At 41.0% G+C, this 24857-nt stretch overlaps 1 protein-coding gene across 2 annotated transcripts; it reads right to left on the bottom strand.

Moving 5' to 3' along the window:
- Window positions 1-4073: 4073 nt before the first annotated feature.
- On the bottom strand, window positions 4074-24857 carry SERPINB5 (serpin family B member 5). Of its 2 annotated transcripts, XM_036418639.2 has the most exons (8): window positions 24698-24857; window positions 18672-18846; window positions 16203-16340; window positions 14061-14178; window positions 11533-11675; window positions 9079-9246; window positions 5332-5963; window positions 4074-5121 (listed from the first exon to the last, which is right to left on the bottom strand). In XM_036418639.2, the coding sequence occupies exons 2-7, from the start codon at window positions 18837-18839 to the stop codon at window positions 5571-5573; spliced, it is 1128 nt and encodes a 375-aa protein (XP_036274532.1). In that variant the 5' UTR covers window positions 18840-18846; window positions 24698-24857; the 3' UTR covers window positions 4074-5121; window positions 5332-5570. The 2 variants fall into 2 exon arrangements, with proteins under 2 accessions (XP_036274532.1, XP_036274534.1); XM_036418641.2 differs by lacking the exon at window positions 9079-9246.

Here is a 24857-nt window from a genome sequence, read left to right on the forward strand (position 1 = left end):
ACCTCCCTGCCCCTGGCAACTGCAATTTATGGGACAAATGAGGAGGCTCCGTCCAGGCTACACAGGTATGGCAAGGGACATGCCCACTAGTATCTTATCCCTAGCAAGAATGAGGCCATCTAATTTTTCTGTTCTAGGACTTGGGTCAAGAACAGTGGTTTACTGTCAGTAGGACACTTTGATCTCCTCACTTGAAAGCCCTCACAAATTGGGGCAGCTGCTGTTGTCCGGGTGGAGGACAGAGACAGGGAGGAAGCCATTGAACAGGGAAATGCCCATCTATTCAATCTTTCACATCAGTGGGATGGGTGGAAGGCAAGAATGTTGTAGAAACCAGTTCAAAGACCTAAAACTAAAAAAAGGAAGCCTTTCAAATCTGGTGGGAATAGAAAATGCCATACAGTTGACTGAATATGATCCCTGAGGGGAAAAGCTCAGAATTGCAGAAAGCGTATTAGACTGAACCAGAAATCTTTGAAAAGTAAACACTCCTCGAAAGTTTGCTCATTCTATAAATATTTAGCTGAGCTTTATCTTTATCTACATTCATTGTCTTGTATTTAACCTAATATTTCATTTTTAACATAAACAGAAGTAAATCTGCCCCTGTAGGTAAATGGTTTAATTCACCAAGTAAAAAGTTTTAATGTAATCAAATACATGGAGATTAAACGTGGGAGCTCTGGAATCAGAGTCGGAGGTTAAATCCTAACCACACAACTCAGCCATGTGTGCTTAGCAAGTTTCTTCCTGTCTCTCCTCTCAGTACCCTCCACCTCAAACAGGTCCTCATGGGCCTGTTGTGGAAGCTGAACTTTAAAATGTCATGCTGGCAGTAGGGTTGAGAAGATTCCTAGTTGGAAAAGCAATCATTAATAATAATTATTTTAATATTATTTTTAAATCAATTATTATTTACTAATAATAAAAGATAAAACAATAAATAACAATCCATGAGAAATAGAAATAATGGTAACCATTGATAATAATAATCAAGGAAAGCCACTTTGGAAAACTCTTTGGCAGTTTCTACCAAAATTGAATGTTTGTACCATGTATGACTCAGTAATCCCATTCTGAAGTAGGTGTGTGTGTGTGTGTGTGTGTGTGTGTGTGTGTGTGGGTGTGTGGGTGGATAGATAGATAGATAGATAGATAGACAGACAGATAGTAGATAGATAGATAGATAGATAGATAGATATAATATTTTTATAGAGCCAGTTTTGTTAGGACCATTGAAAGGCAGCTCTGATGTAACACCTCAGCCTTGGCCACTGCCATCATCAGACCACCTGACCACCAGTGCCCACCCCACAGCCACAATTTCAATCTGAACTCCTGCTTTTTCCTTCAGATTCCACAACCACTCTGAGCCTCATGTGCATCATTTTGTTTTCTTTCCATAACCAATGAGTACACATCTCTCCTTTGTGGACTCCCTTCCCTCTCTCTGCCCGTCCACATGAGACTGAGGCTCCAGGCCCTTCCAAAATCCCACTTCCTCCTCAGTGCTTTCTGGGCCCAGCCAGCTGAGGCAGAAGTCCACTATCTGCCAGTGGCTGCCTGGTAGCCTTGGGCTCTCAGGGAAGGAAAGAGGACCTACTGTTCCTGATGTCCTACTGGGGAGGAGCACAGGGCCAAGGTGTTTGTCTTTTATATTTTTTTCCTGAAGGACAGGGACAGACTGATTACTTTGGCAACAATGGGTAGACAGGGGGCCCATGTGATACAAGACTTTAAGCAAAGCCATCCAGAGGAGCCTGCCCCAATGTGTGATCCAAAGGCCTTAAGTCATAGTTCAAATGAGTGTGGACTTTGGGGTCAGACAGAGCTGCAGCTGATTCCTGCTGCTTACCAATTTGGTTCTTTATCAACTCCTTTGAGCCCATATTTTCTCATGAAATAAATTAATAGATGAACTAGCCCCTAACAGGATATTGTGAAAATGAGCAAACAGAGTCAAGTCCCTAAAGCACCTTCACTTACAACACCTGGCTCTCAAAAGAGTCTCTACAAATGGACCTACTCAGGCAGTTACACCTGTAGATGTTTTGGTTGACAGAAAAGGACTACCAGGATGAGATGGATCTTTGAAAATTCCAAACTAGAGAAGACATAGAGGAGAGAGGAATTTTTCCGGGTACATTCAGTGGCCATCTGTCAAGGGTAGGTGCCGGTTGAAAAATGGGGGCATCAAATACAGAGGTCAGAGCTACAGCTCTGGGCTCAGTCGGCTAGACATCAAACCTAGCAATCAACTTCCATTGGCTCTATGACCTTGAGCTGATTTTGTGTCTTAGTATCCTCACTTCTAAGGGTCAGGGTTTCCTCCTCATATATGTGTTGTGATGAGTAAATAAGACAATGTACTTGCAGCCAGTTTGTTGGTAGACTGGACTGGCAGAGTGCTTGGGAAATGCAGTTAAAGTCTTTGTTTCCGGGGCCTTCCAGACCCATTCTGCTGCATTCCCTTCCCATCTCCTAGGGGCCAAATCCCCTTAACTAAATGCCATCCAGTCACTTTCATATATCAACAAAGACATTTTCAGAAGTGAAAAAACCCAGAATTCTTTTAAATCAGAACGTCATTCTTTTTTTTCTTTTTCTTTTCTTTTTTTTTTTTTTCTTTTTCCAGAAAGGGAAGGAGGGGGAGAGAGAGATAGAAACATCAATGATGAGGGAGAATTATTGATTGGCTGCCTCCTGCATGCCTCTACTAGGGATAGAGACCACAACCTGGGCATGTGCCCTGATCTTGAACTGAACCATCACCACCTGGTTCATAGGTCAACACTCAGCCCCTGAGCCACTTAGTCGGGAAAAATGTTCTTTTGATTGAGAGCGTCTCCATCTACTACAGCTAGTTCGGGCTCACTACCTCACAGGGGAACAGAAGTGGAAGCGGCTTCCTCACCATTTATGCATCTTGCTCTTACTCTCCTCCTTCCACAGGGCTCAACTTGTGGAGCCAGGGAAGGAAAAAGAGGTGAGGGGTAAGCACCTTCCTTAACTGTTGTTCTTGTGGGGAATCATCAAGCCTGGCTGCCTCCACATCTCAGTGTAGTGAAGCAAGCAGGGACCTGCTTCCACTCCCTCTCCAGGCTGTTCTTGCTCTGTTTTAGAGTCCCCTTCAGCCAGCATCTGTCCTTTAGGTCAGTAAAGACCTAGGTCTCTCAGCTGCCCACTATTGGTGTTGTGTGATTATCTCTGTTCCAGGTATTGTAGGATGTTTAGCAAAATTCTTGACTTCTACCCACTAGATGCCTGTAGCACCCTCCCCCTAGTTGTTACAAAAATGTCCCTGGACATTGCCAAATGTCCCCGAGGGAGCAGAATCAGCCTTGGTTGAAAATCACTGGATTAGACTATCCCAAGCAAGTGTTAATTTAAAAAATTTCATACTTTTAAGTTCTAAGAGAGACTTTAAGCTCCTTGAACACTTGGCTTCAATACTAATCTCCCCTCTAAATACTCATTAAGCTTTTCAGTCCCCACTACTTCTTGTTTCATGAAGCCGAGAGAAGGGGGAGAAGGAGCCAAGAGTGGTTTGGGCCACCCCCAACCATCATGCACAAATGATTTTTTTCTTGTCAGAATGTGGGGCATTTGTCACTTTTGGAACTTAACATTTAATGCAAGGGAAGACACATTCTATTTGGGCATACTTTGGGGACAGGAAAATGACTATGTTGAATATTAGATTCAGGGAAACTATAAGTAATTTAAAACAAATACAGGGTGTTGAGGAAAATGTACTTAATAAGAAAACATTTTAAGCATATACAGCTTACTTGTTAAAATTATATTTTGAGGCTGGGCCCAAAGGCGTCCATTTCATGATATACTTGTATGTAGCTGAAAGTCCTTCTAGACTACCCTGAGTCTTGACCCCAGGAGGAGGAAGCTGGTGGGCAGAGAGAAAAGAAGACAGGGGAACAGAGACAATAATTATTTTTATTTGATATCAATCCTTCAAAAAAATCATTTATGTAAAGGAATGCTTCCATAAATATATGGCTTGGTTCTATTTCAAAATAGTAAATCTAACTTTATGGAGAAAAAAACAAGACATGTAGTTTAATAATATTTTATTGTCAATAGCATAAAAGAAATTTTATGTGGATCCTTCCAAGAAGAAAGTGGGACCTATTTACAAGGAAGAGATGAGAATGTATTGTCAAAAAATCTTCAGTAAATGTGCTCTTTTGATAGTAAATTAATATGTGAACTTGTAATATAGATAACTTACCAGGTCAATTTTTACAATTACTATTAATGCAAGTGACTAGCTATCTATAGTAACTAAACCCATAGTCTTAGAAAAAGTATGTCAAAGCAGTGTGAGCACTTCCGTAGCTTTAGTTATATTTTCTAAAAGTGTATGTTTTATTCCTTCCCCACTATCACATTAGCAAAGAGGCAAGTTCCTTCAACACTCATAAAACTCTTTCATTGGTTACTGTGAGGGTCCCTGTGCTTTTTAAGGCCCTGGCTGTCAAACATCCAAAACCTTGCTGAGTCAGAAGCCCCAGCCAACAGTCTGTCCCCAACCAAATAACCAGGTGGTCATTCTATCAAAAGTGAAAATGAATTAGATCTGACCTTCCTTTGAGGGGCTGCAAGTCAGCTACACTAGGTCTGCAATTCCTTAGCCAACATTCCAAATTCTCAAAACGTTCTGAAAACAAAGCCCGTTCACAAGCTGGTGTCATATCCCATTTGTCAGCAAAACCTTTATCCGTTCTGTGTCAATATTATACATTTTATGGAAGGAATATCAAGGTAATGACTTCAATATAGGGTATTGTTTCAGACTCTTTCAATAGACTTCCATAACACAGTTTGTGCAACATATTATCTTTCTAAACATCCCCAAAATCAGAGCCTGAAAAATACATTTGCCCCTCAGGGTTTAACATAAGGAGGTGTGGGCCTACTGTAGCCTATGTGCTCACATTTCTCTGGAACCAGGAAAGTTTGTCAGGTCTCATAAACCACAGTTTCTTTAGCCTTTCAGGGAAGTGAGAACATCTGGAACATTCTGTATACCAATGAAGGAAGGCAAAGCTCCTTATAGGAATTTTCTTTGTGAATGGCTGTATTTCTGCCCATAACCCTAGACTAGGGGTGTCGAACTCAATCAGAGAAGGGGCCAAAATCTAAAATCCAGCCTAAATCCCGGGCCGAATGGTTTACTGAACAGTCATAAACTGTCATTGTGATGGAAACGCAGCAGAGTACAGTGATGACAGCGAGGTGCGGGCCACATTGCAAGGCCTGGCGGGACAGATTTGGCCCGCGGGCCTTGTGTTTGACACATGTGCCCTAGACAGTGTGACAAATAATGAATACATATTTTCTTTTCATTCAAAGTATTGTCTTTGATGGGTAGAAATGGGGCATAAAAGAAAAGGTGGGGGGGGGGGAAAGGCTTATTAGTGTGAGAGCTACATAGGACAAGGAGACATTCCTCCTCCCACAATATTAACAAGTTATCATATTTAGGAAGGGATCCTCTAGATGTGGATTTTACAGAAAAGTCAGGTGGGACTTAACCTGGGCTCTGCCGCTTAAGGAGAACAGAACTTGCCAAAGAAAATGATGTTTCGAGTTTTGTTGTGCCTGACAATGAAAATAAATGGGTGGTCGGCCCTGAATTCATCTTTGTGTTGTAGGATTCTTGATCCTGGCACCTCTATGGAATCCCCACCATCTTCGCTTATCTCTAAGCACACTCTGTGAATAACATTGGAGAGTGCCACTCCCTTGGTCTCTGACATTCCAGAGAAATCAGATGTACTCTCATCAAAGGTACTTTTCAGCCCTAGGTTTTCCAGACTAGCCTTGGGATCAATCATATTTTCCACCTTAAATTTTGGAATGGATAGTTTGACTTTGGTATTGGCCATGGTGCTGGGATTGGTCCACTGCAAGAGTGTCTCTGAGTTGAGTTGTTTTTCAACCTGAAGGACAAAAAGGGCAGGAAATTATTGTTTTTACTTCCTATGGTAAAAGACCCTGCTTGATGAAAAAACATGTGAGCCTGGTTTCAAAGTAATACAGAGGAACCATCAAAAATGGAATCAGCCTTGCAGTTTAGGTGTGTGACTGACTAGCTTCTCTTTTAAGGTCCTCCACCTAGCATTGGTCTCCACCCCACGCTACAACTTTGGTCCCTTTAAACTGCAATTTATGAGGGCAGTTCTTTTAAGCTGTAGAGTAGCTTTATAGAAACAAATGCATGGATTATAGTGTTGCATAAATAATAGTGAAACAAATACAAAATCAGAAGTGTTTTCATATATGATACTAGAGGCCTAGTGCACCAATTCGTGCATGGGTAGGATCCAACCAGGCCATCTCGATAGGCCTGGTTGGTCCTAGTGGTGGGAGAGGGAACCTCAAAATTGGCTGGCTGCCCCCCCCCCCCCCCCCCCGGTCAAACTCCTTGGTTGTACTCCCTGTGGAGGGGGCAATTTGCATAGTAGCCTTTTATTATATAGAATTCCCCAAATACTTATTTTTATTTCACTACTAGGATATACAGAACAGTCATGTACTCTGCTTGACATCAAATTTAATAACTCAAATTAAAGCTAAGGTAAATTCTTGTTAGAATGAAAATTTGAACTGTCTATGATTATTCTTTAAGAGAGTAGGCAATGAATGCATTCATTTCAGTTGGTGATTTTTTAAGATATAAAAAGATATATATATATATATATATATATATATATATATATATATATTAACACACCCATCACTTCATATATATATGAAGTGATGGGTGTGTTAATAATCTTTTACAATTTATACATTTGTCAAATCATCCTGCTATACACTAAACTGGGCTCACAGTTTAGGTTTTTAAGTATCTTACAATTTTGTTTCATTATACCTCAATAAATCTTAAAAGATGACAGGTTATGTTCTTAATCTGCATAAAAGCTAAATATTCATCTGCCCTAACAGGAAACCTCCATATCTATACTGTCCAATACAGTGGCCAATACATGACTATGAAAAGCACTTAAAATGTGATTGGTAAGAATTTAAAAATGCTCTCTGTGTAAAATATACTGCAGATTTCCAAGACTTAATACAAAGTGTGTAAAATATCTTGTTAATAATTTTATAGCAATTGCATGTTAAAATGATAGTATTTTGGAAATATTGGATTCAACAAAATATTTTGTAATGAGAGATATGAAATAAAGCATAAAATGGTTTCATCTTAAAATTGTTCATTGAGCCCAGTCAGTGTGACTCAGTGGTTGAGCTATGACCCAGGAGCCAAGAGGTCATGGATAGTTCCTGGTCTGGGCACATGCCCAGGTTGTGGGCTCCAACACTAGTAGGGAGGTGTGCAGGGGTGGCCAATCAACAATTCTCTCTCATCATTGATGTTCCTATTTCTGTCTACCCTCCCTTTCTCTCTGTTAAAGTCAATAAAAACAAATTTTTTTAACCACAACTTAAGATGTGCTTAAGTTGCTCCTTTCATTCTATCATATAAAAAAAAAAAAAAGCTGGGACCGGTTTGGCTCAATGGATAGAGCGTCGGCTTGGGGACTGAAGGGTCCCAGGTTCAATTCCGGTCAAGGGCATGTACCTTGGTTGCGGGCATATCCCCAGTAAGGGGTGTGCAAGAGGCAGCTGATCAATGACACTCTCTCATCAATGTTTCTAACTCTCTATCTCTCTCCCTTCCTCTCTGTATAAAATCAGTAAAATTTATTTAAAAAAAGAAAGAAAGAAAGAAAAACACCTATGTGTGGATATTTTAAGTAAGTAAAGTAGGAAATAGCTGAATAATAGCTGACAAAGAAAATGAGAGGAGGGCATGAAGTGGAGTAAAACAGAGAAACCGGTGAGTAAAAGAAGAATGGAGATGGACTTAGAATTCAATGAACAAATGGTAGAACAAGCATAATGATAGCTGAAGTAACAGATAAGATGTGACTAAGTTAGATCAACCATAAAAAGTGAAGGAGTCACTGTGGCATGACTGAAAATACAGCAGGTGACTCCTGGGTTCCTCAAAGATTCCCTCCTCTTCCCTGGCTGAGGCAGGCCCAGGTGGAGGGAAGCTAGGAGGCGAGGCGGCAGGGAGTGAGGGAGAGCAGTGGGCCACAGGACCAGCTGACCAGCAGAGGGGAAACTACATCCTTCACAAGCAGGTAAAACTTCTACCATCTTTCAATATCGTGCCTCAGATAATGTGTATGAAATATGAAGCATAATAAAATCTCATATATGTGCATATGAATGAAAAGAACTTTTCAAAACTCATAGAATGTGCCTTAGCCAGTTTTGCTCAGAGGATAGAGTGTAGGCCTGAGAATTGAAGGATCCCACGTTGGATTCCAGTCAAGGGCACATCCCAGGGTTGCAAGCTCAATCCCCACCCAGGTCCGGGTATGTACGGGAGGCAACCTATCATGTGTCTCTCCCACATTGAAGTTTCTCTCTCTGAGTCTCTACCCCTCCCTTCCACGCTCTCTAAAAATCAATGGGAAAATATCCTCCAGGTGAGGATTATCAGAATGCACACCACAGAGTGAGCCCTAAAATAAACTGTAGGCTTTAGTAAATAATTCTATATTAATATTAGCTCATCAATTGTTTAACAAATATGCTGTGTTGATTCAAGTTGCTAATGATAAGAAACTCTAGTCTAGAGTTAAGTACATGGATTTCAACTTCTTGGGCTCAAATCTGATTCTACAAACCACTGATGACCATGTCATGTTACCTACCATGGACCAGTTACCTACCCTTCTGTGCCTCAACTCCCTCACTGGGAACAGCTGTGGTAATAGTTTTCTAATTCCTAGGCTTGTTGTGAGAGTTAAATGAGGTAGTGCACACAAGGAATTTACAGTTCTGAACACACTGTAAGTGCCAAATAAATGTTGGCTGTTTGAACATTAAAGAGAAAGGCCCCGAAAGGACCGCAAACCATTGGAAATGACAGAGCAGGTGAGGCATAAGGAAGACAGCCTCGCACAGGGCTAGCCATGCAGCTCTGCCTACACAGAGGGTACCTTGGTGCTGCCCACCCACCTCCTTCCTCACCTTCTCCAGGCCCGTGGACTCATCCTCCACGTCCTTGGGCAGCAGGATGAGCATGCTGAGGTGCTTGTTTTGAAAGGGGAGCTCTATGACCTTACAGTTGATACTGTCAATGTTGCCCATGCAGAACATGGCTTCCAGATTCATCATTTGCACTGGCTTGGTGTCCGTCTGAAAGAGGAAAGAAACCTGGGCTGCTTCCTTTTTCATTCACACATGCATATATAGAGATATATATTTTATTTTCCTCCATGAAAGACAATGACTAATGCTTTTATATGTACAGATACATATAAACACATCACACATATGCATACATATATAGACACATATATCTACACTCACACACACACATACACACGCACACACTAGTATATATGCATTAATTTGTTCTTGTTATAATTCCATAAAACACATCAAATATTTTTTCTCTTTCTTTGTTGGAGGGAAAATCAAACTAATTAAGCCTTTTTATTTTAGGTTAGTAATACAAAAGTGTGTGTGTGTGTGTGTGTGTGTGGATCCACCTTTGTTAGAATAAACACTACCCTAAACTTTTAATACTATGACATCATCAATTTAGTCTAGTCCTTAAAGGAGACATGACTAAGGACATGAGGAGAAGCTCAGTAAAGTTCCTCAGAAAGTTCACAGGCTGACAAAAGCAAATCAAAGGAAACAAAGGGAAAGTAATGACCTCTGCACTATAAAGGAGGGTGTGTCATGCAGCTTTGAGTCCTGTTTTATTGTTTTATTAGGTGAAACACTGACAGATCGGTCAATTTCAAAGCCATGTCTAAGACCCAATAACCTATATGTGAAAAATATAGTCTAAAGCACATGTGTCAAACACAAGGCCCGCGGGCCAAATCCGTCCCGCCAGGCCTTGCAATGTGGCCCGCACCGCGCTGTCATCACTGCACTCCGCTGCGTTTCCATCACAATGACAGTTTATGACCGTTCAGTAAACTATTCGGCCCACGATTTAGGCTGGATTTTAGATTTTGGCCCCTTCTCTGATTGAGTTCGACACCCCTAGTCTAAAGGGTCAAATGTCTTGTGCCTGGCATCTATGTGCAGGGTCAATCCTGCCCTGCAGGCAGCTTTGAGAAGGCCACTGTCAGGTGAGTTAGGAAGAGGAAGTGGAGGGAAGGCCTGGCTCCCATCCTAGGATGTCTGGATTTTTTGAGGAGGTAGGTAGCCCTCTTAGCTGTGATTGTCCCCTCCCAATGGAAATGCTGAATAGATTTTGTATAGGGACCCATGGTGGTCCCAAAGGCCAATCAGGTTTGGTCTGTTATTGACTGTTTATTCAAACTGACCCTTAGAGATTGGTCATTCATTTGACATTTGCTGAGCACCTACAAATGTCCATTGTCTGGGCCAGGAGTTGGAAACCGAGATGAATGAGGCATTATCTCTGCCTTTACAAAGCCCATGCACTCAAGAGGGATGTAGATAAGTAAGTATATAATTCTATTTTACTCTGGAAAGCGCACCTCAGGTGGGAATGAAAATAAAATTTTGTGGGTGCAAAGAAAAGTACCAAATGCCAATTCAGCTAACTCAGGTATAAATTGTATCTTGAAGGTCTTTTCTTCCTGAGTTCTAGTGTTTAAAAGGTGGTGTTATAATATTTGGCAAAAACAAAAGTTATTAATGCTAGGTACTCAAGGTGCTAAGAGAAACTTGAAAACTAGAATGAATGCACAGAAGCTACCAGGTAAACACACTCCCTTCAGGTATTGTGCTACTTGGGATTCAGTCTGAGTTCTTAACACAGTCATATCTTATCAAATGAGACCAAATGACATCATCATCATGTAGACTCCTGGGTTGGCCTAGGTCCTTGAATGAAATAGGTCAATTTTCTGGTCAGAGTTCTCTGAATTCCTTTCTAGAGAGGCACTTTACCTAATCACATTAATTCTTTTTCACATGGGAAATGGCTTCATTATTCACCCAGGAGTATTAATGAGACTTTTCTGCAAAACAGGTTTCTCACAGCCAGCACTGCCTCAAAGCACCTCATACATTAAAATATCATAACCATTGACTTCTCTATGAACAGATGAGAAACAGAGCAGAGGAATGTATTGACCTGGACCAAGATCCTCAAATGACCCAGGTTTCGGGGATGATTCAAAGGCCTCTGAGGTTAGGATTTAGTTTGTTTCTTTGCCTTTCTTGTGAATCATCCCTAATATTTGTAGGCATTTTCCAGTGGGTGGTTTAGCTTTAACCACTGGGCTGTGAGCTTTATAAGCCCTCATTCGGCTCATACTCTGAGAGCATTCTGGAGAAGAGAGAGTCTCTGGGCTATGGTTCTTTTTCTAACAGGGAAGGCACACTACCCCTGTGCCTTCATTTCCCTCACTGGGGTGAACTCCTATGGTCCTTCTATGGCTGTAATTTTCAAATCTATATTTGGGACCTATTGACTCACTGCCCACATACCTTGTTGACTCGGAAAGGACATTCTTTGGTTTCCGATTCAGGAAATTTCTTCATCCACTTTCCAATGAAGTAGGCAGCATTAACCATAAGGATTTTGGTCTGGTCATTTACATTGTTGTTAGATAAAATGTTCTCAAAGTGGCCTGCAAACAATTGTAGAAACCACAAATTGCACAGGATTATTCTTCCCAACTACACCTACTATACACATGCCTGCCCACTCACTGGGTATTCAACACCTGCCAGAGCCACACCAGGGAGGGTATGAGAGATAGAGCACATCATTTCAGAAGGACTCCTTTCTCTCCTTGCATTTCCCCACACCTGGACTTAGCAAAGGTAGCTAAAAAGGAGAATGAAGGGGGAAAGGAGGAAAAAGAACCAAAGAGGAGAAAGAAGAAAAACACAAGTTACCAAACGCTCATCCTGAGCCATGCCACATGCTGGACATGTGTACACACACGATTGTGTATTCCTCCCCTTTTTACAGATGAGGAAGCAGTGACTTGGTGAAAAGTCATGCCCAAGATGACACATGTATCAGTGCATGGCTCTCACAGTGATCCCCCAAGGCAAGGATCATTATCCCCATCTTATAGTTGAGGAAACTGAGGCTCAGAGAGGCCAAGTAGCTTTCTAGCTTGCTCAGCTGAAAAGCAGGTCAGAACCAGGACAGCATTCTGCTCTGCATCAACAGTCCCCCACCTCTCCCCACGTAACAGCCAGGTGGCACCAAGGTCAGCAGGCTCCTTCGCAACAGTAGTCACTATAGTCACAACAGCAGAACACTTCAGTGGTGATAACCCCCTAATGAAATTAAATCCTCCTATTTGAATGGGACCGGTGTTTTTTGTGAGTGATTTCCATTTACCTAATCTCTGGGCCCACGGCACCGGCCTGTGTGACCTGCATGTGAAGGTCCCTTCACTGGTTAATGCTCTTCTGTCACCATCTTAAAATTAATACATTTTTAAATAAAGGACCCTGCAGTTTCACTCTGCTCTGGGACCTGCACATTATGTCACCACTGTTGCCAATGCTCCGAGACTTGTCGAATATGTAGTAATGTCATCGAGGAAACTCGAAGGCCAGAGAAGTGGGGGAGCTAGGCTTCAACTGAAACCTGGAGCTCCAGATTCCAAGTGCAGAGGCCTTTTCACTGAACTACCATCTCCAGTAAAAACCTTAAATTTATGAAGATTTTAAAACAAAGGTCCAAAGAGGGAAAATACTATTATTTAAAAACTCTAAAACAAAACTGTTATACAACAATTTAAGTAGAATCTGCTTTTAATTTATAACTGTGTTTAACCTGATGTTATACCAGCTTTCTCTCTACATATAAAAGGATAGGGACTTCATTTCAATAACAAATATATTTTCATGCATACATTTGTGTGTGTGCATCCAAACCTATGGCTACCATCTTGGCTACCATACATTATTGATTAGCACATATTATCTAGGTTCATCCTCACAAAACAAAACAAAAACATGTAAAAATTAAATTATACAACATACACCCCATGTTACAGTTCAGTAAACTGAGGCTCTGTATCCAAACACTTCAGTTAGTAAATGGCAGTGTCTAGATTTGAATCTGAGCACTTGAAGATTCCAAGGCCAATGTTTTTCCCTATCCTCACTTTGAAGCTATGGCATGGATTCTATCATTCCTGAGCCCTCATAGCCACAGGGTGGCTCTGGCCATTCTTACAGGAAGCATGTGTCCCTGCCTCAGAAGCCTATTGCTCACCAGACTGCAGTGGTGCCTGAAAAACCCATCACTACTGTTCATACCCTCACATTGAGGTGCTGTGTCCCAACAGGCCCCCTGTGTGAATATAAATGTGTGCTTAGAACAGAGATGTGGACTACTGTCTTGCACCCAAAATCATCTTACTTATAACTCTTTTCCAACAAGAAAGATTCACAGAATTTTAATGGAGTTGGGATTCAGAAAAAGGAGAAACTGAGGGAAGTGCTGAGCCAGAGGCAGGACAGATAGATGCTGCAGATAAGAGCCAGTGGCTCTCAGAGGGCCAACTGGGTCGGGGAGTTATGGGACTGAGGACACATTTCCATCCACTATGGTTAGTTTTGTTTTACTTTTGCTATATGTATATTTGATTGCTTAAGACTCTCTATCCCTTTTTCCTTAAAAATCCTATAGAATGTTTGAGCTAATAGTGTCCTCGGGGATCATCAAGTGATAGTCCAAGCCCTTCATATCCACAATGAAAAACTTGACTCAAAACTTGCCCAAAGCCAGTCTTGTTAGAGGCACAGCTGAGGCTCCCGGAGGGTATGGAGTATACTTGCCTAAATAAAACCAAATCACCAGGAATTCCTACCAAGTGATAAAGTGATGGAGGAAAGGTCCAGAAATCTATGTTGTTGAAATGGCTCGATGGGCAAGAATTTAGCTTCTGTACTAAAAACACCTCAGGAGTCCCCCAGGTATTCAGTTTTTTGCTTAACAGATTCATGAAAATAAGTTCATAAGCAGAGTAGATAAAAATACTTGCCATCTGTGAGATCCTTAATTGAGTTGTTGATCTGACCTTTCGTTTCTTCCAATTTATCTTTGAAGTCAACAGTTTCCATCTCCTTTGCATAGGGTCTCTTCGTAGAGCTGATGAACTCCTGAAAAGCATCCAGTTCATAAAATCACAAAGTACTTGCCGTCTGTGGTCAAACCATCACATTTTTACTTGGCTCTCACAAAAGAACTTTTATGTGTCTATTACTATGAATACACTTCCAAAATCTGCACTATTCAGTAAATTGAAACCTCATGAAAAAGTCAATGACTTTTCTTTGTATTGAATGCTTCATTCCTTCAATTATAAGACAATATCAATTGTTAAACGCATTCATCATGTAGCATCAGCTTTGGTTGGAAAAGAAACACCATGTTGAATGTATGTAACAGTTACAATATGACTTCAGAAACATCAAAATGTACATACATTTATGTGTCTTAGAATAGAAGAAATGTACAGAAAAGAGAACTTTATGAGCAGAAAACTCTCTCACTGAAATAAATATTCTATAGGCTCTTGCTACTCAAAGTGTGGTCCAAGTACCAAAGCTTCAACATCACTTGGAACATTGTTGGCAGTGCAGAATCTCAGACCTACATAATCAGAGCATTCATTTTATCAAGATGCACACTAAGTTTGAAACAGTGCAATAGGGAACATAGCAGTGATTCTGATTCTAATGCTGTTGAAATGAAAAACCCTAAATACAATCCCTATTGAGTTAGATTCAAGTGCTCTGAGACCAGGAGCTTGCACTTTTAACACCCAGGTAGTTCTGCTGCAGGTGGCCCTCCTGATACCACACCTGTTTGTACTATTATGAGTGAATTTTCAGTTGCTATACAACCAACAGGAGCTATGGAAAGCAGTCTTAAAATAAAATTCCTTGCAATTCCTGATTTGGTTGAAATAATTCAAAATGTTGAATAGAAGCTCAACCAAACTGAACATAGCTGACTACATGTCCTAACACAGGCTTCTTCAATTTCTTCAGAGCAGCTGTAGCCTTAGCCAAATTGATTCTGTTCATTGCAACCCAACCTCGGGATTGTGTTGCCCTTGACTGAGAGAACAGGGACCACACAAGAACATCGGAGCTTCAACAAGATTAATGATCTCCACAGTCCTCACTGCCAGCCACAACATGTATTAAACATCTCCTTAAGGACTCTCTAGGGAGCTTTTAAATTATTTATCTACTTGGGTCCCAACTCACATCTCAATATTTTATTTCAGTTCTCTGGGTGATTGTTGAAAGAAAAAATGGCTATATTTGTGTGACTTAAAACAACAAGAATAAATGTTTAGTGACCAATGTCCTCAAACAGCTACTGCAGAAAGTAAATGGTAAAATATTTAACTGGCAGTCTACCTCTTAGATTTTTGGAGGCTTAAAATTCTGTCCATCCAAGCATAAATTAAATCAACTCTATATCACTAACAGAGAATGAACTTCTTTGTAATCTAGGATGTTGGCTATATATTTCAAGTACAGATTTTTAAAATACTATGTTATACTCTGGGATCAAATTTAAGTGTGGTACAGTACCCTTCAAGAAATGGCTGGAATTATAATAAATACCCAACACTACCTGTTTAGACCCTCTCATGACCATCCTAAGAAAAGAAACAAAAACAATGTGTGACTGATGAACTGTTGATTCATAGTTATTATTTTTCCTATTGATTTTGAGAAAATCAGATGAACATTGTGTGTATAAATAATGAGGCTTTGTGCTCTGCTTTTTAAGAAGAAAGGTGTGAACATTGAGCTGTCTTGCATCCATGGAGATAAATTATTAGTGACTCCATTCTCCATTTCTCCAAATGAGGAAGCTAAGAGGAAGGGGAGGATATATGAGTGTTTGAGAGGTACCAAAGAAGCCCATGAGCTTCTCTGTATTTTGAGCTAGAAGATGTGACTACAATTGAGTCCCGCTATATTCAACCTCTCCACTAGGGCTGAGTTATTTTGATTAGTCTTTAACCATAAATAAGCATCCTAGAGGTGAATTTTGCTGGAGAAAAAAGAAAAGGGAAAAAAAAAAGCTGTGTGTCTGACCTTGTGACAATGCCAATCCTGGGGGGAAAAGTAAATCTTGTTAATGGCATTAAACTACTTACTGTAGATGGATTCAGAGATTTGTCTACATAGAGCCGTTTGATTAGTTTCAGCGAATAGAAGGAACTAAGTTTGTTTACATCTGATGTTACTGTTTGAAATCCAAAGGGCACATCTTTGACATTTTCAAAATGAAGGACCTGTGAAGAGAAAAAAAGTCCACAACCCATGAAACATGTGTCTTACTGCTACAGGGGACATGGTAACTGCCCTCCTCCGTGGGGGATGCTGTGTCTCCCTGCTCCATTGTCCCACAAAGCAAGGCTTCTCAACCTTGGCCCTGCTGACATTCCAGGCAGGATATTCTCTGTTGCCAGGTGAGGGGATTTGGGGACTGTCCTGAGTATCTGAGTATTGTATCTCTGTCCTACTAGGTACCATTTGTGACAACCAAAAATGTCTCTAGACACTGCCAAATATCCCAGAGGTGGGAGAGGGCCAAATTGTCCCCATTGAGAAAATCTGCCATGAAGATAATCTTCTCTGGATTTAACTATTAGGAAATTTCACCCTTTCTTCAAAATTATGCCTCTAATGCTCACACAGAGGCTCCCCAAATTTGGAAGGAAAAGAGTAAAACTGAGTTACAATTTCCATGTAATTCAGACAAGAAGAGAAAGATTATAGCAAAAGAGACTATCATTAGAAGGATATTAGATTCCAGGGTAGAGGAGACTCTATCTAGTCCCTTTAGTTCCTCTGACAAGTGCCAAATGGGCTGATGTGTCATTTACCACCAATGGTGGGTTGCCCTGCTTGGGCAAGAGTCAGACAACCTGGCCTTTGATTCCCAGACTATATCTACTTGAAATATAATCTAGCCCAGCTCTGCCCAGCTTCACTCTTTCCTCTATAAACTAGACTATGAATACCTACTTTTCTGAGTTGTTATGAGGATTACAGATATTATACATAAAACACCTAAAGTATATCAATTCAAAATGTTCTTTCTAAGCCATTTACAACTAGGATGTCATCTTCTGGAGGCCTTAAATTTTTTTCATTTGTTGCTAATTTTTCTTTTGTCCCAATCAGTAGCCCAGTATCTCCTCTGCCTCACAGTGCCTCAAAATGTGATGTGAGCACAAGGCGATTCTCTCCTCACTCCTAACTCATAACTGTGCCTGGAGGCCACACCTCAGATAGGGTCACTAAAAGGGCACATGGTACCCACTATAATAAGGTCACATTGGCTAGTCCAAGGCCGTGCATAACTCTCATTCCTGCTGACAGGTAAAAGGACCAGAAATTTTTAAAATCAGTTAACTACTCCTGGAGGAACGACTGCATCTACATCAACCTTATTCTTATTATGGGGAACAGACTTTCTCCCAGGAAGTTGTCTCTCTGTTCCCCCTCTAATGGGAGATGAAAAAATGAGTAATTGGAAATAGGGTAGAAATTTTGGAGGGGGTGGGGGAAGGCAATAGCGCAGGACAGGTGAAAAGACATCTCCCACAGTTGAAGGTTCTTTTTCAAGTGCACACAATTTCAAGTGTAAATTCTTCAATTATCAGGACCCAAAGAAGACTTCATGGGTCATACTCTGGGCATTTGTAGATAAAAGATGTTCCCTTTTTAAATGCTATGAGTTCATGGAAAGAGTCTGTTGAACCTAGGATAATCAACATGAGAATAATTATGGAATGGAATTAGAGGGATGTTCGCCTACTATTTAAAAGTAAATGGAGATGGGATGAGAGGAATGGGTGAAGGGGGCAAAAAGACACAAGCTTCCAGTTATAAAATAGGGCATAGAAATGTAAATACAGCATGGTGTCAGCAGTTAATAATACTGTGTTGTATATTTGAAAGTTAAGAAAGTAGATATTAAAATTTCTCATCACAAAAAAAAATTCTATAACTATGTATGATGTTAATAAACTTACTGTGATTATCATTTTGCAATATATACAAATATTAATCATCATTGATATCTGAGACTCACATGATGTTGAATCTCCATTATACCTCAGTAAAAAATAATAAAGATTATGCTGTAAATAAATGTTGTGCATTATATGTGGATATAGATTTCTACTATTTCTGGTTGGGGTTTTGCAGAGGAACATTTTATAAATACCACCTTTATTGATTCTTCCAGTATAACAGGTAGAAAGATGTTGGGTAACTTGCTAAAGGCCACTCATTAGTGGAAAACTTGTGATTACCTAGATTCTAGGTAACTGGATGACTTGCAACCCTGACACCATGTGTGATGGAGAACCTGGGGATGTTGTAGGTCCTAGAACATCCCCAGGTTCTCCATCACACATGGTGTCAGGGTTGCAGGACAAATAAATAAGCTTTCTTTTACATTTGAGAATAGATTGAGAAAGTGTTAGTAGTGGCACAACTCTCAATCCTGAGTATTTCTGACCACAGAGCCCCATTCATTCTTTCTTAGGCACTGACCATGGGTTCTAATAATTCTAGTCTTTCTCTAAGCAGAAACAAGGTGTGGGGCTTACCTGTCCAATTTCATTGGCTGTATCACCTTTGGCTCCTACTTGAACAAGTGACAGGGAGGTGGAGAGACAGATTGGAGAGAAGAGGACATTGCCTGCTGGCTCCTTTTCACAGAGTTTTTTGAACAGGTCAACCGCAAAAGCAGAGTTTGCCAGTTGCAAGGCATCCATCGTGGGCCTGAAACAAAGGATAAGGGTCTTTAAAGCTTTCTCACCTGAACTCTGCCAACCCAATAAGTATTCCATCTAAACAACCCTGCTGGTGTGGCTCAGTTGGTTAGGCATTGTCTCATGCACCTAATGCTTGCTGGTTCAACTCCAGGTCAGAGCATATGCCTGGGCTATGAGCTTAATCCCTGGTGGGCAGCAGGGGAGATGGGAGTGTAGAGTGAAGCCAATCAATGTTTCATTGTCATATCTGTGGTTTTTTTCTCTTTCTCCCTCTCCCTTTCTCTCTCTCTCTAAAAATCAATTAAGAATCCTAAAAAAAAAAAAAAATCCATCTAAACAAAGTAATGATCTTGGATAGTAGAGAGGAAGGGACTTTGCACTGAATGCAATTTAAAAAGCCCGTGAGAAAGAAACTTGTGGGTAAATGCCCTAAGGTCTGAATGGCCCAGTATTTGAGATCCTTGGTGTGAGCAGCTGTCTGAAATCTTCAAATTCAAGCATACTCAGCCACAAAGGCCACTGTCAGGAGCCCGGTGATCACACCTCTTCCTCAGCAGGTAGTCAGAGCAGTTGATGTCACTGAACAGAATCAGTTGGCTTTATTTATCCATATTGTTTCAATTAGGATTGAGGTTAAAGCATACAAAACTGGCAATTTTGTACATAAAAAAAAAACACAGTCAAATCACAGCAATTTTGTGTGATTCGGTTTAATAGTTAGTAGGTATTATGGGTTGAATTTGTGTTCCCCCAAAAGATATGTTGGAGTCCCACCCCTGGGTATCAGTGAATGTGAACTTATTTGAAAATAGGGTCTTTGTAGATTTAATCAAGTTGAGGTCCTAATCCAACATGACTGGTGTCCTTATCAGAAAGGACTGGAGGAAAGACAGAGACAGACAGGCACAGAGAAAAGATGATGTGAAGACACCAATGTGACAACAGGCAGAGATTGGAGTGATACTTCTACAAGCCAAGGAGGACCAAGGATTACTGGCAACCCAGAAGCCAAGAGAGAGGTGAGGAATAGTCTTGCAGAGGGAAGATGGCCCTGCTGAGACCTTTATTTCAGACTCTGGCCTCCAGGACTGTGGGAGAACACATTTCCGAATTAAGTCACCCAGGTTGTGACCCTGTTCATGCTCACTGGTCACTTCCAAAGACTTCTTTTTCCTTTACTTTATGTCCCTGGCAAGCACAGCTAAGTATACTCAAATCAATGTTCTCATTGCAAACCTATCTCAAGGCCAACTTAAGTCAGGGTGGATAACTCACACGTTTTTAAGGTCCACAGCCTTATTCTCTTTCTTTTGGGGTGGGGTCAGTGGCCGAATACTCTGCACACCTCCAGTCTCAGGGACCAGCATGGGAAACAGAAATGAGACAGAAATGGGAGTGTGAAGAATATTTGGACCAGTGTGTCCATTGTGAGGAAATAAAAAGAAAATTCACAAAAGATTCTAGGGAGTCATTTGTCCAGGAGCAAATTTAAAATTGATAATGCTGAGTTTGTCAACATGAGCTATTTCTCGACCAGATTGAGAAGCTTGAATGAGCAGTTTTTTCACCAAATATAGAAGTCTCTGCTCAGATCCCTGTAAACTTCTCAAAGCTTCAACAGCTGAGGCCTAATCACATTAATAATAATCTGAAACATACCAATTGTGCTTTAACAAACACAAGTAGTTCTTCCCAGAATGCATTCATTCACTACCTTCAAGGAGAGAAATTCCAATAATCTTCTATAATCAATAACAAACTTTACTTTTAACCTTTTGATTTCCTTTGTACAGAAAACCTGTGTTTAAGACCTGGGAGAATTCTGCTGAGGGAGTTTGACTACAAACACTTCAAAGTGTACCAAAAAGTAAGGAAATGTGTGTTACCATTTTGTCCCACCGAGACTTATTCTATTATCCTTTGTAACATTTTGAGATACACTTAGTCTTGATAAAGTAATCTAAGTACAAGCTTCTGGTGGCACTTAACACTGTGTTGCAATTCAAGATATAGATTCTTCTGTTGGAGAATGTTAATCAGAGCACACCTGACATCTGAGGCTTTCTCAAGGGTGCAGACCCTCCTTCCAGAATCCCTTCCTTTGCATGAGAATCCTTAGTGCATGAGTCCAACAGGCCTGCCATCCATGTGCTATCTCCTTTCTCAGAAAATTCTCTTTCAGGTTGAGGAAGTTTATGCAGCCTTTAACAGCTGAGGTCCCAGAGACAACAATGCTGTTTAATGCTTGACAAAGGTATCAGAAAAGGTCCGGTCAAATACTTTCAACAATAAAAATTTAAAGCACTGCAGAAAGATAAAAAGGGGGAGAGAGAGAGAGAGAGAGAGAGAGAGAGAGAGAGAGAGAGAGAGAGAGAGAGAGAGAGAGAGAGAGAAGGGAAGGTCTGAACATGGGAATTTCTATAGAAGCAAACATTACCTGCTAAGTCCTTAATCACATTGTCGGATAAATATGATCAGTTGTTCAGTGATTGGTCCCAAGTGACCCAAAAGCACTGCAGAGATTATCTAGGCTAAGGCAGTTCAAAGGGATGATTGGGCCACAGTGAGTGGCCACTTCCCCATGCTACAAGACAGTCAAAGCATTTAAGCAGACCTTAGCAATGTGAGCTACACACACAGGAAAAAGCATCAGATTCAACATGGACCATTTTAGTAACAAATACTATAAAAATTATGGGTATAAGAGTAGAGATGAGTAAGACCTACAAAGTAAATTTACATTTCTAATGACTTCTGCTCAGAGTGCTAAAATTGCCACAGACTTTTTTTTCATTTTATTATCACTTCATTACAGAGATAACTTCTTTGGTCTTTAAGAAAACCTTCAAATGAGTATAACAAAGACAATTTTAGTTACAGTTCCCATGTAGAAAATACTGCATGTTTTTGTCACTTAGAAGTTTAAAAGAGTGAAATGGAAATGTAAGTAATAATTCAAATGCAACAAGAGCTATAAGAATTTATCACTAAGTTGCCTGGTTTTTGCAATATGTCCTAAAATCATAAACCTTCAGAGTGGGACAAGATTTTGGCATGGATCTAATCTGCCTCCATTTCTTCCTTTTACAGATGAGAAAAGTGAGGCAGACAAAGATGAAGGGATTCTCCAGGCCACCCACGAAGGGAGGGAGAGTGGTAAAACCAGCCCCAGCATTCACTTCTCCCAGCACCCAGCCTGGTGCATCCAACCTAACCGCACCCCACCCTCCGTAACTGTGTCTTGGCTGACGTTTTTTCTCTCACAAGTTTAGAGTTCCAAAACTCCTACATGTCCTGAATTATCCTTCAGAGATACCAAGATACTTTGCTGCTGCTGCTGCTGCTTCTTCTTCTTCTTCTTCTTCTTCTTCTTCTTCTTCTTTTTTTTTTTTAATCAACACAAACTTTGTTTCTCTCATTTCCTCCCTGGAGAATCTCTTGTTCTCTTCCCACCATTATGACACCAATAATTAATGTTATAGTGCTTTCATTTAAAAAGTATTAACTGAGTACCAAATGCATGTCAGACACTAAGTTAAGTGTTAAGAAATCAATGGTGAACCCAGCATGGGTCCTGCCTTCAAGCAGCTGTCAGCCAATGCCTTGATGTGTGTAATGAGTCCTGGGCATTTTCTTGGGGATCACAGGTTGTCATGGGAACCCTTAGGAGTGAGAGAGAGCTCACTTATCATAGAAATCTCAGTGAGGTTTCCTGAGAGATAGTGCCATTAAGTAAGTCACACTAAAGGTGAGACCTAAAGACAAGTGGGAGTTAGCTATGAAAAAAATGTGGGCCAAAAGGACTGCAAGGAATCCCAAATGAATGGAAGGGCGTGCACTAGAACATGAGCAGGATCAGGCATGCTCACTTCTCTAGACTTACAGCCCCTGAACAAAGATTCCCAAAGTCTTTAGTGCATCTAAGCCAATGGTCCTCAAACTTGTCGGTAGACCATTTGCATAAGATAAATGCTCTATGGACAGGCTGCCTATATATCCCAATGCCTGGGACAGTCCTGGCTCATGTTTGTTATTCTGACATGCCCCTTTCATTCTCAATCATGTTGTGTACTGAATAATATATGTTCAGCCTCCCTACAGACCACCAACTACAATCTTCTCTACACATGCATGCACACACACAGCCAGGTGCACAGCTTTCTCATTACTTAGAATTCTTTTCACTGTGTCAGGTGATTGTGGTTGTCATTCATGTTAACCTGCCTCATATGACAAATGAAGAAAAATGCAGAGAAAAAATAATCTTAAGTAATGGCCTGAGGAATCTTGCCTAGTAGAGTAACTATCACCAGACACCTAAAACACAGCTCTGCTGTCCATATTCCAATTTCAAGAGGGGGAAAAACAGATCCAGGTTAAGAAAATAGGAGACCTTGGAGCTTCTGCAGTGTGAGAGACTGTCAGGATTAAAGAAAGTGATGAAAGGAGTAAACATATACAGGAAGACCGTGGTTAGCAGGAAAGGACAAACTGCTATTAGTAATAAGGTCAGGGCCTAATTTTCTATGGCAAGAGTGCCTCTGCTTTGCTCTGATATTGTGAGACGTCCTATCAGTGGCCTGATCTTGACCACTGAGCTATCCCACTGCTGCCTAACAGCATACTAGAGCCAGACTGGCCACGCCAGCGTGACCAAGATTGCTGAGGTTGCAACCCTCAAAGTCAACCCACAACCCAGAGGGATTGAAGTGGCAGAATTAAAAGTGTTAAGAAGCAAAGATGTAGACCTGAGTCATTTTCTGGGACTTTCTTCAAGCTGGCTTCCTTCTCTCTCTCCCCCAATCAAGAAACTTAGCCAACTCTTTCACCTACTGATGGAGACTGAGTTTTGAGACCCACCTAATTCTATCAAACCTTTTGAGTGGTATAGAGGATGACAGGCTTTTAAGAATACCCATGGTGTCATGGAAACGTCCACAAGCTGTGAGTTTGAAGGCGTGAATTCCACTGATTGTGCCACTTATAAGCTGCGTGACTTAGAACACCACGTTGTCACCTCTGAGAGCCATGCTCCTCATCTACAGAATGAAGGACTGAGAAGAAATACGTCTAAGACCCCTCGGCTCTGAATCTGAGTCTACAGAACATCCTGGCATGTTAAATTGATCTTCAATATGATACTCTTAAACAAAACTATAAAAACAGCAGCCACTATTAAAAAAAAATTTTTTTAAATGAGCCAACCTGTTTGAAAAGTTGCCCAAGAATGCATATTTGAAATCTATAACTTTGTTTCAAGTATCCTAGAACCCAGAAATAGGGAGGGGGAATACTTTCTGCTTAGAAGAAGGCAGTTTCAAGTAAGTGAACAATGAATAAATGCTTAAAAATGCCAAGAAGAAGAGCAGTTTTGACGTCTGAATCTTAAAGCATACAAATCCAACCAGGAAGTGTGTTGCCACTTTCTCCGGGTTTTGAGAATGAGGCCCTATCTGAAATAAGAATTTCAAAATTCATTCTTAATTCCAAGGTAGGTCTAAAAGTGTGCTCAGAAATATTTTCTTCTCCATCAGTCACTGCTGGGCCTATGCCAACACCCCACCACCTCCACCACCTCCCAATCCCCCCAGCCATGTTATTTCTTCAGATTCTTACCTTGTATGGCTAAATGATTTCTCTCCCTAGCTAGCTTCCTGATTCCCAAAGGACTGAGAGCTGGAGATACTGCCTGTGTGGAGCATGATGGGCAACAGCCCCCAAGCCCACAGGCTAGCCTTGAAAATAACCCATTGTGTCAACCTTGTTCACTATCGTGAATCAGCTCCAACACCTCTTTTGTTTTAAGAATTGCCCTGAAAAGGGAACTCACCAGCCCTGCCACCCCCCACTTTGCTTACCTGGAGTTGCAGTTACCCTGGAAAACACACCACGGCAAGGGGAAAGGAAAACGAGGCTCAGAAGGACCTCGCTGTGGAAGCAATTCTGTGGTCAGAGCAGCCGAGTGGCTCACCTGAACCCTGGCCACTCCCGCTGAGGCCACGCCCCACCTGTACTTTC

This window comes from Pipistrellus kuhlii, unplaced genomic scaffold (genome assembly GCF_014108245.1).
Source record: "Pipistrellus kuhlii isolate mPipKuh1 unplaced genomic scaffold, mPipKuh1.p scaffold_m20_p_6, whole genome shotgun sequence".
NCBI lineage: Eukaryota > Metazoa > Chordata > Mammalia > Chiroptera > Vespertilionidae > Pipistrellus > Pipistrellus kuhlii.

Excerpts from the sequence above, each read along its gene's own strand:
- SERPINB5 (XM_036418639.2), bottom strand. The coding sequence starts at position 18,839 with ATGGATGCCTTGCAACTGGCAAACTCTGCTTTTGCGGTTGACCTGTTC. Across the intron at positions 9,247-11,532 it reads GTCCTTTCCGAGTCAACAAG|ACGGACACCAAGCCAGTGCA; the intron begins GTATGTGGGCAG and ends TTCCTCTTTCAG. Across the intron at positions 5,964-9,078 it reads AGTCCACGGGCCTGGAGAAG|GTTGAAAAACAACTCAACTC; the intron begins GTGAGGAAGGAG and ends TTTGTCCTTCAG.